We start from the raw sequence: 16,919 nt of genomic DNA on the forward strand, positions 1-16,919 counted from the left end.
GATGATATTTTTATTACACTTTTATAATCCCATCATCCAAATAGTAAACTTTATGCTCATACACACGAGATTATCTCGTACTTTATTCACTTCTCAATGAAAAAGCACCGTTGGAATGATACCATTTATTTCAGATATGTCGCCTGGAAAAAAGCACCACAAAATTGGCTTTAACAAACAAAATATTTTATAAAAAATACCAGCTGTTTAAATATTTACTTTTTATAGTTAACATTTAAGAAATATAATCTATATATTAAGAAATTTTAAATATAATCTTAAAAAACTTTTAGCCTTGATTTGCTATTTCGTTTTGCACTTAAATCAAACAGATATATACTTTTTTATTGAACAAACATGAGAACTTCCTAATGTTTCTATGGTCTTTAATATAATTTGTATTACTTTAGTGAGCAAAAAACGTTATAATACCTTAAAAATGTTTCATCCTACTAATTTTTGATAATAAATAAAATTTTTGGGTAATCGAAAAAACTTTTTTAAATAGCATTGACGTGAACTCCTCTGCTTTTGCGTTTCTGTATTTAATAGGAATTTAGTTTTAATATACATAAATATTAAAAAAACATTTTTAATATATAAATAACCGAAAAATATATGCAAAATCTGCTAATATATATATATATATATATATATATATATATATATATATATATATATATATATATATATATATATATATATATATATATATATATATATATATATATATATATATATATATATATGTAGTTTTTATTTAAATTAATCTATATATATTTATGTTGTTTGTTTGTCTGTTTCAAAAAATTGAGCAATTGTTTTTTTAAGTGCTTGTTTTTATTCACGTCAATTATTATTCTTGAAAATCTTTCAATAAAAAAAGTACTCTTATGAGAACATTTTGAACGAGTCACTCTTCGTGCTGTTCCATACCGGTTAAAACCTAAGCATCCTGTATTTGTTGAGGTTTTATAAAAATACAGTGATCTGAATTGCACGTATTTGTCCTTGAATATTTCTTGAAAAATACATTTATTGATATCTTGTTTTCCAGAATCTAAATCACTCTAAATTGAGAAAAAAAAAAACTTCAACAAAATTATTGTACGAGATCCTATAGAATACATTTTTTATTTAAGATAGAATATCACCTTTATTATACCAACAGGTCTTCCGTCGTCGCCAATACAAAGATAATGAACTGGAGTTTTGAAGCTATGAATTCTAATACGTCCAAAGGAGTCCGATTCAATCACTAAATGCGCTAAAAAAATTTATCTTTTATAAAATTATAAACGTAAATAAATGATATACATTTATTATTGTTATTTTATTGTTTATTTAAAAATATTATTGTTTCCTTTTTTTTTTCTAATTAAAGCGACTTTATAAAAATACTATTTGGATAATTATTGGAAAAAAAAACATTTTACCTTCCAGCGTTTTATCATTGCTAATTGCTTTTACGGTATTATTGTTCATTGAAACATGTCTGTGATTGGAGTTTTTCATAAGTCCGTGAAACAGTCTTGTTATTCTTTTGTAAGGAGTGCTAAAAAGGTCTGATGCTTTCAAGCTATTGCGGTAGTGTTGATCGAGTAATTTAAATTCTTGATTATCCTACATGTATTACAAAACAAATTTATACATATATTTGCTAAAATTTAAAGAAGTTAAATAAAACTTAAATTTTTGTGTTTCCGAACATTTATACAAAAAATATTTTTTACATTTATTGCCTAGATCAATGTTCTCTAGAAGTTTTTAAAAATTGCTGCCAAATAGTGCCATGAATAATACTGCCATAAATAATAGTACCATAAATATTACTGCCATAAATAATAATGTCATAAATAATAGTGCCATAAATAATCGTATCATAAGTAATAGTATCATAAATAATCGTATCATAAGTAATAGTATCATAAATAATCGTATCATAAGTAATAGTATCATAAATAATCGTATCATAAGTAATAGTATCATAAATAATCGTATCATAAGAATAGTATCATAAATAATCGTATCATAAGAATAGTATCATAAATAATCGTATCATAAGAATAGTATCATAAATAATCGTATCATAAGAATAGTATCATAAATAATCATATCATAAGAATAGTATCATAAATAATCGTATCATAAGTAATAGTATCATAAATGCATTCTATAAAGATAGCTTAGTAAGAAACTTAGGTAATAAAACTTTTTTATTTGCGGGGTAATCAACCTTCATCAACCCCTATCAATCTTTGTGGCAACAATAAAACTTGTAAGCTTTGACAGCATTGGAAATTATTTATAAATGGAGATATCTTTTTTCTTAATTTGAAAAGAAATTTTATAACAGCAGTGACTTTAATGCCAACTTTTTCCAATCATCAATAATATCCCTCCAACTGCTTTGCCTAAGTAATCGTTAGATGATTTAGAACAATCTGTAATCCTCGTCTTCATGTTTTTGCTGGCCTGCTTTGTATGGATCAGGTTTATTTATGAAACCAACCCACTTTATATATTTTCGTATGAGGAAATAAAGTATTTGGTGTGAACTAAAATATATGTCAGGTTTCACAAAATAACAACTTGCCATAAATTGGTATTAACCATGGTAGATGCCAAAGTCTGCAACGCTACAACAAATACGTCTTTTCTCGCGCATTAATATTTTTTCAAAGTCTTTCTAAAGGTTAAAAATTACGGAAATTTTATCTAAGGATTGTATATACAGGAACTTATTTTAAAGTTAGGATTGACAATTATTCATGCCAGAACCCAACTTTTTACAACTTTATTTCAAGTAAAAACGCAAAATGAAAAAGGCATTGTTGTATAACAAAAAACATAAGTTAAAGAAAAATTTAGAAACAAGGTAATAATGTTGGTTGTTGTCTTTCCCAAGGCAAATTATGAAGACAGTAACATTATAAACACTTGTAGAAGGATTTTAGAAGTGCAGAGATATCCGCAAATATAACCTGAATATACAAAAATGTATTAGATAATATCTCGGAAGTCATTTAGACGGACAGAAAATGCCTCTAGTAGCATTTTTGTTAAGTGTTTAGATTGTAAAAATCTCTACGTTTAACCGTATCCATAGTTTACTAAGTCATCGATTGTGCTTAAAATTATTACTTACAGACCTACAGTAATAGAAGATGCAATCTTACCGATAAAAGCTCTGTTGGAAGAAGCAGCAGAGACAAGAAACAAGCATTTATAAAAATATAGATAAAATTACAGAAGAAGATTTAGAGTTGACTGTAATATAGATGTCTTCTACTGGCTTTTGGTTACATCTGACCCATATCTGTGCAGTATGAGACTCAATGCTTCTAAAAAGAATAAAGCCTTAAAGCATGAAGCTATTAAAATCTTTTTTCTTACAAAGAAGACACCCAGCAGAAAGCTGATATTGATAATGTTCATAAATTTGTTTAAATTTAAGGTTAAATATATTTATATCGAATTGGCTAAAAAATAGCGAGTAATTTTTCTGAAAATTTCCAGAAAATTCTGGAAACATTGAAAACATTTCTTTTGAGTTAAATGAAACATGCATGGTATTAGGAAAATGATGGTGTATATAAGTTGAGACTTAGTTATGGAATTAAAAATAGTCAATAAACAAGGTTTTTTGAAAAAATTTTAGCTAACTCAGTAATATTGAGAGTAAATAAATAAAATGAAAAAAATTAATGTTTTTTTTTACTTAATCTTCTGATTTAACTGATTTTAATTCATAGTTATATGTCAAATATATATTTTTCATGGTTAGTAGTATGTTTAAAATGAAAACAAAACAAATACAACAATCAAATAATTTTAATTAACTTTTTTGGTCAAATACCCAAATAAGCAAAACAGTAGCAAACCTCAAAGTTTGAAATAACAAAAATATATTTATGCTTATAGCTAGGAATGTACTGGAATTCCGGCCGGAATTCGTGTCTTTTAGATCAATTCGCTTCTAGCCAGAATTAAAAACTTTTTTTTTAATGACATGTGACACAGGCTGTGTGAATAAATCAAAACATCATTATCCTACATAGCAATGAAGAACTAGGTAAACCTAGGTAAAAAATACAAATGTAATTTTTGCAAATGTATTTGCAGTACTACTATTAGTGCAAATAAAATTACATTTACAAATTACAATTACAAAAAAAAAAGTAAAAATAAGTTTTTAATTCCGGCCAGAAGCGAATTGATCTAAAAGACACAAATTCCGGCCGGAATTCCGGTACATCCCTACTTATATCAAATAATATGTTACGCAAAAAATCTCAGTGATTAGAGCTTGGAAAGAAACAAAAGAAACAACATCTAAAACATGTGTCTAAACCCCAACCGTGAGTAAAATGTCTTAACTAATCTTAATTTCTAATTACAACAAAATATTATTCACAAAGGTAATAAAGAAAAGAAAATTAATTTCATTAATACGGTTTTCAAATGAATTATTTAATTTATTGTTTAGTATGGTAAAAATCATTATTTACCGAAACTTACCGCATAGTTTTACCGGTAAATCGATAAAACAATTTTACCGATTTACCAGTAAATTTTCGGTATAACCTCAATCCTAAAGGTAATTTTGAACAACATGCTTGAACATATTTATTTTTTCAAACAAACCGTTTTTTTTGTGTTTAATTATCAAAATTTTCAAAAAGGTTTTATACTTTTTTATTTTTGATGTTCAATATAACCCTATACTATGTTTCTCTAAAATTAAAAATCATATTTAGGTTATTGGCCTTGTTCTGGCTATAGATAATGAAAGCAAATAACTCCATAGTAAAATATTGGATATTTTCCTATCACATTAAATGGTATTTTCAAAATCATTTAATGCGGTAGAGGTGCAGTGGTAGAGCGCTTGCTTCTTCATTGAGAAGTTTTGTGTACAATCCCTACCTGTTTCGGAGTTATAAAGTTGAGAGAGGGTTGTAACATTAATAAAATAATAAATAAATCCTCATCCTCCTCAATTGAAGTAATCCCTTCGGCATTGGAAAGGTGAATAAGATTAAAAAAATATATAGTATCATTATTCGGAAATACTAATGTTTACAGGAATAATTTATTCGTATTGACATTGCCTTTTCTCCTGCTAAACCTGACTCAAGTATTTTCCGCACATAAGGTTTAACACAAGCTTTTTTTATTAACATTTCACCAAATAATGAAAAATCTATAATATTTGTTTTAGGGTATAATATCTTGTATTTGTTTTGGCAAGATATAAAACTTATTTTTAAAATCTTAAATCTTTTAAAAAAAACACATATAAAAGATCTTAAAATTTTAAATCTTAAAAACATGGAGGACTTCTTCTTGAGCTATATTTGTTTTGCGTCGTTTAAAATATTATACAGTATATTTTTTATTTATAAGCAAAGAGTTTTTTAAAAAGTTCTAATTTTCTAATTTTTATATTTTCTCAATATATATGAATACAATTTTTTTCTTAAAATTTTTTAAAACTCTTTATATTATGTTTTTTAATTCTATATTCCTAATAATTGAAAACTGCTTTAATATAATTTTAAAGTATTTTTTTGTTTTTTGTTTTGCTTTGTGTTCATTATTATTGAGAATTAATTTTGGAGTTTTTTTATCTTCACTTTTCCAATTTTTTTGTATTATTTTTGATGATAATTTTTATGATGTTTAATGACTTGTGAATATATACTGTTTACGGATTATTAGGGACTTGGCAATAAGACTATTTTGTCTTCTCCTTGTCCCGACAATTTTTATTTTTTACAAATAAAAAATTCCCAATATTTTTAAAGGTAAATTTATAAAAAAACCAACAAAAAAATCATATCTTTGCTATTATTACTTTTGTCTATGCAAGCCCAAATAGTTTCATTGGATCTAGTTGTTATTGATCTGGTCGCAATATTAAGTTCACTTTTTTCCTTTTGCTATGGTTGTACAGCAGCTACTATGTGTTAAAAATATTAAGCTTTCCGTTCAACCAATCAGCTTAATAACGGCTTAACCAATCAGTTTTCTAGTATCTTTTTGATGATTTTGTTGATTCAAAATGTATAACAGTTACATTATGAAAAAATTTACAGCTCTTGTAGAAGTTTATGACAAATTAAATTAGCTCTAAGTTAATTAAATTTGAGAGTGTTTTTGCGATCTTTTTTTGGACCATCTAGATCCTAAATTACATTGAATATCTATTTATTTATAACGAAATAAACTAAAGTTCGAAATTATTTTTGCTTTACATAACACATCGCTCAATAAGTCCGTAGAATAGCTAATAAAACAACAACATTTTGACATAATTTGATTTTATTCATCAACATAGTCTCCTTTTAAGGCGATACAGTCATTCCAGCGCTTCTCTAACTTTTCGACACCATGTTTGTAGAACGATTTATCTTTTCCTTCAAAATATGCTTCAGTTTCGGCGATGACCTCCTCATTCGATCCAAATCTCTTTCCCTGGAGCATCCTTTTGAGATCTGAGAACAGCCAATAATCGCTGGGGGCCAAATCAGGCGAGTATGGTGGATGGGGCAACAATTCGAAGTGTAATTCATTCATTTTTACCATTGTTTTCATTGACTTGTGACACGGTGCATTGTCTTGATGAAAGAGAATTTCTTTCTTCTTCATGTGCGGTCGCTTTTCGTCAATTACAGCCTTCAATCGTTCCAATAATGCCATGTAATATTCGCTGTTGATCGTTTTACCTTTCTCAAGATAATCAATGAACAATATACCATGGCTATCCCAAAATATGGAGGCCATAACCTTGCCAGCAGAAGTTTGAGCCTTTGGGCGCTTTGAGCGGCTTTCGCCCGCTGGTGTCCACTCAGCCGACTGTCGATTTGACTCAGGAGTGAAATGGTGGATCCATGTTTCATCCATTGTGACGTAGCGACGCAAAAAATCCTTTTTATCTCGGTGAAATAGTGCCAGACATGCTTCAGAATCATCGATTGTTGTTGTTTTTGGTCCGGTGTTAGCAAACGCGGCACCCATTTCGAACAAAGCTTTCTCATACCCAAATGTTCGTGTAATATTGTAAACACACTGACTTCTGATATCTTTATGGCCTCGGCAATCTCCTTCAATTTCAATTTGCGGTCGGATAAGACGATTTTATGGATTTTTTTGATGTTTTCCTCAGTAACTGCCGAATTTGGGCGACCGGAGCGTTCAGCATCATCGGTGTTTGTACGACCACGTTTAAAGTCAGCAAACCACTTTTCAACCATTTGCCTCGATGGAGAGGAGTCCGAATAACACTTATCAAGCCATTGTTTGGTCTGCACCGTGTTTTTTCCCATCAAAAAGCAATGCTTAATGAGCACACGAAATTCTGATTTTTCCATTTTTTTCAATTCAAAAAAGTTGATTCAATCGTTCACACACTAACTTGGTAAATAATGGTCCGATTGTCATGAAACTTTGACAGATATCGTTTGAAGGTTGGTACTTTCTAAAAACAATACGGATTCGGTATTTGTGTTGCCATCTATATGTCATCCTACGGACTTATTGAGCGATGTGTTATAACTATACTATTTCTCTTTTACTGATCTTGATGAGCTGAATTAGATCAAGGCTACTACTGGTTAGCATGACATGGCTTTTGACAATGTATCACTCTACACCCTGAGTCAATATGAACGGAAAAAATTTATAATGACTTTAGATATACTTTAAAAATATTTAACTTAGCCTAATAAAAGCTTTAAGTAAAATTATTATTTTTTCTACAGGCCTACTGTTTGATTTGATTCAGCCACTCAAAGCTTTTTAAAGTTCTTCAACCCAAAGATAGAAGTTAAGGACCCAACAGCATTAAAGAGGTTAAGTCTCTCATTCTTCCACAAGTCAGTGATGGAAATTTTGAGATTAGAAATAGAGAATGACTTGCTTGATTGCAGGTGTGTGGCTGTGAATACTAAATGCAATTATATTTCAAAGCAATTTAAACTAAAGAAGTTATTTCTGAATTTTGACAACCTTATCGGAACAACCTTATTGGAAGGCACATTGGTTACATGATTACAAAGTTACAAAAAAATTTTATAATAAACCATTGCAAAGATCAATAATTTAATTAGATTTAAAAAAATTTATTTGTGAGCAAATTTATTTTTTTGATAAAGGTGAACAAATTAATTATGATAAACTTGTTATAACGATAAAAGGTAATTTTAATAAAATACGAACAGATAAATAAATTTTTATATTTTTTCGGTAAATATTAAGAAACTAAAATTTTATTAAGTTTCTTTATTCTTAAGAATGCAATAAACAGTTTGTATTAAGTCTTGAAAGGTGAGTCTATGATCCTGCAGATTTAATGAAAACTCCTTGATCACTGCTGGTTGTGTTTTTTAAATATTTTGTGTGGACCACTAAACAACAGTCTGAATTGAAATAAATCTGAATCATGCAAACTACCAAGGTCTTTCTTAAAAGAAAATGGCAGTCTATGATGATGCAGTCGACATACAGTACATTAGTTGATTATAGCATAGAAGTTTTTATGGAAGCAAAACAAAAAAGTTTCAGTTTATGCAAGGAAGAATTGGAAAAAATAAATTAATGAAAATAACAATATAAATAATATAAAAAATTAATCCATACATTTTTATCTTATAAAATGTCACAATGCACCTAACTGTAGCCAGTTATGGTAAGTCACTTTAGTAAGAATATCTAGTAAGCCTTCGATTGTAACCGGTTATGGTGAACCACTTTAGTAAGAATTTCTAGTAAGCCTTCGATTGTAACCGGTTATGGTGAACCGGTTAAGTCACTTTTAAGAGTTTCTGAGCTTTTATAGTTTTACTTTGCTTAAACGACTTAAGCATAAACTCAAATAAGTGAAAAACTAAATCAACAATGTTTGTCAAAAAGAAGACAAATTAATTGGTCTAGTTTATTGACTCTCTATTCTATCAGGACCACAATATTAATTTTATTGTTGGAAAATAATTTTAAATAAAAATTAACATTTTAATAGTTTAATAGTATTTTTAAATCATTTAAAAAACCTAGTGCAAAATGAGAGTGATATCAAATATAAGATGTAATTTAACAACATTAGGAATTTAAGCAATTGTCAGAAAAATATGCAAACAACGTATTAGAAACATTTGTGCGTACGCAAACAACGTATTAAAAACTCTTATATGTGCGTACGCAATTTCATGAAACTTATAAAAATATAAAAGCTTTCAGTCAAAATCTTACCTTAAAAATATCTTCTTGCGTTGAGAAAGAAGCAGGTCTAAAAATAAGTTATGAGTTTTATATATATAGTGGCATTCACATGGTGTCATACCATGTGAATGCCGCTATGAAAACCAAAAAAATCTATTGTTTTTGCAGAAATGGAAAATACGATTATTTATAAGAATAGTTGTAAAGAATTCTTTGTTATTTAATAAAAAATTGTAACCGGAAGTTTTTTTATATTTGACAGTTTAAAAATTTCAAGATTTAAAAAAGAATACAAAAAAGCAAAAGTAGAAATATTGGAAGTGTTTGATACTTTTTTTTTTTTTTTGTCTTGCTTAGCAGAATCTTCGGTTCAGAAACTCCCGTATGAAAAGTGTATGTTAGATACTTTTTATTTTTTATTTTTTTTTGTCTTGTTTAGCAGAATCTTCGGTTCAGAAACTTCCGTGTGAAAAGTGTTTTCGGAAATAAGGTCAAAATTATTTTTTGCGTTTATCGGCCAAAAATTTTAAATGTGTCTCTAGTGTGTTACTCCGGTGTGCGTCCTACGTGTAACAATCTTTAATAAATGATGAAAATGCGATAGAGAAATGACCGATTAACAAAAAATAACCTATATAAAAACAATTACACTCTTATCATTTAAAAAATATATATATAGAAATAGAAACTGATAAGCGTGAAAATGAGTTCAAACATCGCAGTTAAAAAAAAAAGAAACATAATTTTTTAAATAAAGCTTTTACTTTCACTTTCTTTGATATTTTTTTCTTTATCAAAATAATCTACCCGTTCCTTTCATTTTTTTAATGTTTCTTATTTATGAACTTTGCAAAAATTTTCTCAATTAAAATTTCTTTGTTACTACTTAGTCAAAAATGTGTAAACTATTTTTTTTAGTAAGTTTCACAAAAACGAAATGAATATAATTTGTAAAAATATTTTAACCATTATAAATTTGTCTATAAACAGCACAAATTACAAATCAATTTTTTTTTCTTTCAAACCTTAAAAGAAAATTAAACTAAATCCATTCATTTAACCTTTGCACGGAAAAAATTCTGTTGGAATCATTTTTTGCACTGTGACAACAAAACGTCAATTCAACGTGGTATAAAAAGCCTGTGTAATTTTTTTTTGTTACAATTTTGTTAAGTGCAAGGGGTACTTTGAGATTTCGAATAAGTGTCCACACTTGTTTATTTTGCACTAAAAATTCTCAACGTTTTTTTTCAAGCTTTATTACATTTTTGCAACTGCTAAATTTAAAATTGCTTTATATTCCTACTAATTTATAGTAAAAGAACTTCCAATTTTTTTGAAAAAAAAGTCCTAGTAAAATATTTGGTGCCATGTAAATGGGCAGGGATTGCATACCTCAATTATTCCATATCTCAGAGAATAATTGAGCTACGAATAAAAAACAGCTAGTTTTATTTTTTAGAATTTTTAAAGTCAAAAATAAAATTTGAAAAAATGTGTAACAACAACACGAAAACAACGATATTTTAACGACATGAATAAATAAACAAATGAAAAGACATTGCAGCACAAAAAGAAAGTCAGAAAATAAAATACATTTAAAATTCTGAAATATTAATGAAAAAAAAAACACTCTTAAAGATATTACAAAATGAAAAAAAAGTCAGAAGCAGCACACACACACACACAAACACACACCCACATATACACACAAACACACACCCACATACACTCACACGCACACGAAGCCGAAATATTATAGCTCCACATAAAACGTGTGGAAACATTTCAACAATTGAAAAACAAGTCTGAAAAAATTTTACCTTGAAAAAAAATAGAAGAAAAATATGCAATATATCTGAAAAACTTTCATTTTATTCTCGAGGCAAGCAAGATCTTTATGCGCAGTATAGTCCGTTTAAACGTTTCATCGGTTGATTTGAAACGGATAAGATAAAGTGATAATTTTAACAGTGTCGACGCGTTTTCCGTTATCGAAACGTTTGCTACAATCGTTAACATACTTTCAGCTTACAATGTTATTTTATTATTTCTAAAAAATGACAGATAACAACAGCAACAAAAAGTTGTTTCCTGATCGCCTAAAACTTAGTTTATTGCTGTTTTTCTTGACTTGTTTTTCATTTAATAACAACGTTAAGCCATGAACTTTAGTATTAGAAAGTAAAAACCATTATTTTGAATTGATCTTTTCAGGAAATTATTTTATTTTAAATATAAAACTATTTGGTATTGTGGTTATGGCTGTGTTTATGGGTTCAGTAAAAAAAAAAATTTTTTTAATCTTTTAATAATGACAATTAAAAAAATGCTTGATTAAATGCTTGATAAATATATAAATATAGTTTTTTGTGGTTTGTTGTAGAAATTAGTAAAGTATTTTATATAAAATTAAAAATAATTAATCATAGTCATTTTAATCTTTAAAATTCATTAAAACCTGGTAAAAGTTCATTAAAAACCTGGTAAAAATTCATTAAAACCTGGTTAAAATTAATTAAAACCTGATTAAAATTAATTAAAACCTGGTTAAAATTTCAAAGCCGGATGATGGCTGAATAACAGGTTTAAAATTATTTATAATTTAGCTGATATCGTAAGGCTGCTATTAGATTGATATAATAAAAAATGGTGAGTTACAACAAAAAATATTTTTGTTGTTTCCCACCAAAAATGAAATATCAAGTACAAACTATGGGCAATAGTAAATGTGTAGTACATTGTAGGATATTAGTTCTAACATTTATTTTAAGACGGAAGTACTAAACTAAATATAAAAAGATTGGTTAAAAAAAACAAAAGGAAGCGTGACGTATTGTTCTGGTTAAACATTTGTTGTTATTTAGCATAATGATTAAATTCCGGTCTGTTGTCTGAACCTTTGTATTAATGTCTGATAACAAAAAAAATTTTGTTGTCTAGAGACTAATTAGTCTGATAGTATCAAATCATAAATGTTTTTTTTTTTTTTAAATCATAAAACTTGCAAACAGTTTAATAACTACAAAACGTATTGATAATTGCAATTAAAGTTTTTTTTGAATATACATTCTGTAGTTTATGAGTTTTTTTTAATCTTAATTTCAAAGAGATATTGTGAAAAATAAAGTTTCCATCAAGTACTAAAAATTCTACTCAAGTTCTCATGGCTTCCATCAAACACATAACCTCTACCAAAAAGGTTATGTATATATATTTGTGTTTATGGCCATAACTTCCATGAAGCGAGTATAATCTCCACTAAACACATGATCTCCTTCAAACACATAACCTCCAACATACTCGCGAACTCCATTAAACAGGCAATTTCCATCAATTGCAAGACTTCGATCAATCAACGGAAAAAATCATATGATCCTTTTCAAACTTGCACGAAATGATAATAATCTTTACGAAACTGATACAAATCACGCAAACCATTATTTAAATAAATTTAGATTTACGTTTGAGATTAAAAAAAAAAAATCTATTATAAAAACATATTTATAAAAGATTTATTTTTTTCAACTTAGTAATAAAAAAACAATATTAGAAATCAAATTCTGCATGATAGTAATAAGTTATGAGTCGCGAATAAACAAAAGGTCTGTTAAGCTTTTAGTTTATGTCAAATGTTGCGTAAAAGTATAACGTTTATACTTAGTAAAATAATACCGAAGCGTTAAATATTTAGACTATGCGCTTTCGTAAACCTTAACGTTTTGTTATACTTTTAGACATATTTTCTACTTTAAGGTTTTAAATACTTTTTCTTAAATATTTTATAAGACCGTTCACAAAACTGAGTTAACGTTAATAAGTAAATTTTAATTTTAGTACCAAAATTAAAGAAAAAAGACAACTGATTAAAAGTTCATTTCTTAAAAAGTTAGAAGTTTATTGGTAGTAACATTGAAAACGACAAATCATTATTATAATATTATTAAATAAAAACTACCTGACTAAAACATCAATGACAGATGATGACTGGTTAACGGATTTGTTAAAATCCGTTAACTAGCCATTATAAACTATTTACAAATTGATATCCATTGAACATCAACTTTTAAAAACTTATTAATATCCTTTGAATATCAACAAGTTACAATTCATAGGATTATTATAAAAACAAAGGTGGTGTTATGATTTTTGCAAAAAAATAATTTAGCACAACGCTATACATAGCAATACCATAACGTATATTCTTACCATCACAAAAATTTTTTTTTGTGAAAAAATGAAATTTTTTGCTTTTAATTGCAAACAAACTATTATTTACAGCAACTCATAAAAAAAATTAAAAGGTCTTGTTTAATTTTTTTTCCATAATGAACAAAAATAAGTAAATTTCGATGAAAAATCACAGCAAACCTCAAACCTAATAACTCGAGAAAACCCTGTTCATTTTTTATAAAATTTATCAATTTTTCTCTATGCATATTGTACTAGAGAATGAGCAAAACAAATTGAATTAATGAAGATAATACTCGTTTTTTATTCATTTGTGTGAACATTTTATTAAAAGTTGTTATTTTTTTGATTTTGTTTTGCCTTTTAGTAAAACAGTCATATAAATATACAAGATAAAAAGACTGCTTCGCTCATCCTCTAGAGAACATTATTAGGAACATTTCCTGAAATTTTCAAGTAAATTGATCAATTTTTGGGTGAGTTACGATGTTTAAAGTGAATAAAAAGGAACAAAAATTCAAAATGTCATAAAAAACCATTTTAAAAATTAATTATCTTTAAAAAGCTCCTACAGAATAGATTTTTGTAACATCTACTTGGTCTTCAATATCAATAAATCCTTTTTTAATAGCTCTTATGGTTTTTCTGTGTTGTTTTGCACCATCAGTGGATATTTCATCCAAAGTTTTAACTCTTGAACTATCTCTGCAACATAAAAGTTTAAAAAAAGGTTGACTATATAAAATTCCATATTGGTTAAAGACTGAGTCTACTCCAAAAGTTCCTTCATTAAACTCCAATATTGCTGAATAAACACCAAGTTCTAATATGGTTCTACTGACATAAATATTTTTTGGACGTTTGTTCCAAATTATATGATTCAGCACCTCATTTGAATTTTGAGTTTGACCATGTAAACACTTTTTTAACAACTCATCAGATGACAATTCCACAAAAACAGGGCGAAGTATTAGGTGGATCTGCATTGGAGATTTATATTTGGTCTATATGTCACATTTGGTTCCGATTTCTTGTACTTGTACCAACTCGCACTACCTGTTGGGGAAAAATGGTGGTGGAATTTATTATCATCAAACTCAGTGCAATGCCGTAATATTGCCAAAATTGACTTTTTCATACTGTAGATTGCATTTTTATTGCTACGTATGGCCATTCCATAGTAATTCTGCATTGAATTAATGTTTTTTTTGGTTAATTTCCCTTTTCCTGATAAGGGTGTCAATGTTCCTTTATATTCTTTGACCAGATTTTTTGGTCTTGTCCCAAGGCACTTCAAATGATCTACACACTCCAACTTTTCTGGAATGATACCATATTTCTCTTATGGGTTACTTTTAACTACTTCCTTATATGACGAGATCTCTAAGGTATTGATTATAAATTAAACCATGCTTTTTAATTCAACGTCAAAATATTTCAATTGCACCTATTGTTTCCATTGAGCAAGAAGATTTTATGTGATTTATGGAACATTTTCCAGTTGATAAGTGATCATGGCTTTTTTTATCATAATCAAAATTAATATTACTATTTTTCAATGCAAGTTGCACATTTTTTGCAATGCTTTGACAAGACATGAATGTTGATACATTTTCCTGCATTTATTGCTGTGACAATTCTGTTCATCAAATTAAATCCACGTTTTTGCCATGTACCATCTACTGAAACACAACATAATGGATATGGGTTAGTAAGCTCATAATACAAATTTTTTTTTATCTGATAAGTAGCTTTTCGCATACTTTGTTCAACAGCTTTTTCATAAGCTCCATGTAAAGATTCTGAAATAGAATTATAAGTTTTGCGCTGAATTGAAAACATATTCATACAGCATGAAACATTTTCGTGTCCCCTGCCAATTTCTCGAAAAGCAGCCATAGCTCCAATATTTGTTTCAAACTTGCTTCAACCTTGAACTCTATTAATATTAACACATTTATTGAAGTGTACATTTCTTTATTATTTTGCATGCATTACAAGTCAAGTTTAACTTATGCACATATCCCATTCTAGATGAAAGCTGGTCAACAAACTAAAATCATTTGATCTACACTCTGGACAACAGAAAAAGTCATTTAAATATAACTTCAAGAGTTTAAAGTTTATAATAATATTGTAGTTCTCATTATCATAGCAAAAACTTGATTGCAATCTGGATTTAATTTTAGCTCCTCTAAGGCTATTGAATTGAGAAGTGTTATCCTTTTCAGAAAGTGAGTTTTTTTTTTCTTTTTATAAAACAATTTACGACGTTTCTTTCCTAGTGACAGATTCTTACTATTACCCATTTAAGAGCTTTAGAAACAAACTTTAAAACAATACGAAAATCAAAAAAATTTACTCTAACAAGCCCAATGTTAAACAACATTTTTATTTTAATATATCCCATAATGCAGTTTAAAATTAGTTATTTCACATAACAGATTCAGAAAAATAATTAAAATTGAAAAGCCTATAATTTTACCAATGAACTAGAATTATAATTAGACTAGACCTATAATTAGAATTAGACCTAGAATTATAACTAGAATAGACCTATAATTTTACCAATGAACAATGAACTAGGTTTGAGTTGATTTAAAACGGTAACTAAGGCGTTGCTAAGGACTTATTCATTTATGCATCTAGCTAAAAGGTTAAATATCACAAAAAATATAAAACAAAATGTAAAACCTTTTTCAAAAAAATAAATATTAGTAAAATTTTCTATCAGATAAAATAATTATATTTTTTCTAAAAAAAAAAATTTATTCACTTTTTTTTGTGATGAACCACCTTAAATTTTATACAATGTTTTATAATAAACTTGAAAGTTTTTCTTGACAATAGAAAAGGTTTCTTAAAAAGAATGTGTCTAGATTAAAGTAGTTTGTGTATCGTAATGTAAACCATCTAAATATAAGTACAATACATTCTACTCTGGTTGTAAATAATGTATTTACACATAATTAACAGTTTAAACTGCGACAGGTTAGTATTTATAATTCGTCTTGTTGTTAAAATGTTAAACACATTGAGTGGATTATTGGTTACCAGATAATTTTAAGATACACAGAAATCCAAAAAAAATTAAAATAAAAAATTATTAAGGTTTTAAATTATGCAGATTGATAATTTGATTGAGCTAATATACTTTATGAGATGTTTATTTGAAACTTATAATTTAAAAATAATAGTCACTTTTGTTAATGATTTACATGGAGTACGAGGTCTACCAGTTAAACTTTTTTTCTCCAGAAGTATATCAATCTGGATCTCAAAAGAACCCAAAACTTTATAGAGATTTTAGAAGAAAAGGTGTTTAATAATGATAAATAATTCAAGTTTTATGTACAAAAAGCAACATTTTTAAACAAAAAAACTGACTGCTCATTTTTTATGACAGTTAGTTACATTATGTGTTTTCATAAAGTTTCTAATTAAAAAAAATTATGAACTTTAAAATCTTTACAAAACTCTGGTTCTTTTGAGACCCAGGTTTTTAT

General features: G+C 27.5%; 1 protein-coding gene across 1 annotated transcript; it reads right to left on the minus strand.

Moving 5' to 3' along the window:
• Positions 1-758: 758 nt before the first annotated feature.
• On the minus strand, positions 759-11,356 carry LOC124808828 (uncharacterized). The gene is made up of 5 exons (XM_065791956.1): positions 11,046-11,356; positions 9,253-9,289; positions 1,437-1,623; positions 1,155-1,267; positions 759-1,070 (listed from the first exon to the last, which is right to left on the minus strand). The coding sequence occupies exons 1-5, from the start codon at positions 11,093-11,095 to the stop codon at positions 771-773; spliced, it is 687 nt and encodes a 228-aa protein (XP_065648028.1). The 5' UTR covers positions 11,096-11,356; the 3' UTR covers positions 759-770.
• Positions 11,357-16,919: the final 5,563 nt, after the last annotated feature.

This window comes from Hydra vulgaris, chromosome 03 (genome assembly GCF_038396675.1).
Source record: "Hydra vulgaris chromosome 03, alternate assembly HydraT2T_AEP".
NCBI classification, from domain to species: Eukaryota; Metazoa; Cnidaria; class Hydrozoa; order Anthoathecata; family Hydridae; genus Hydra; species Hydra vulgaris.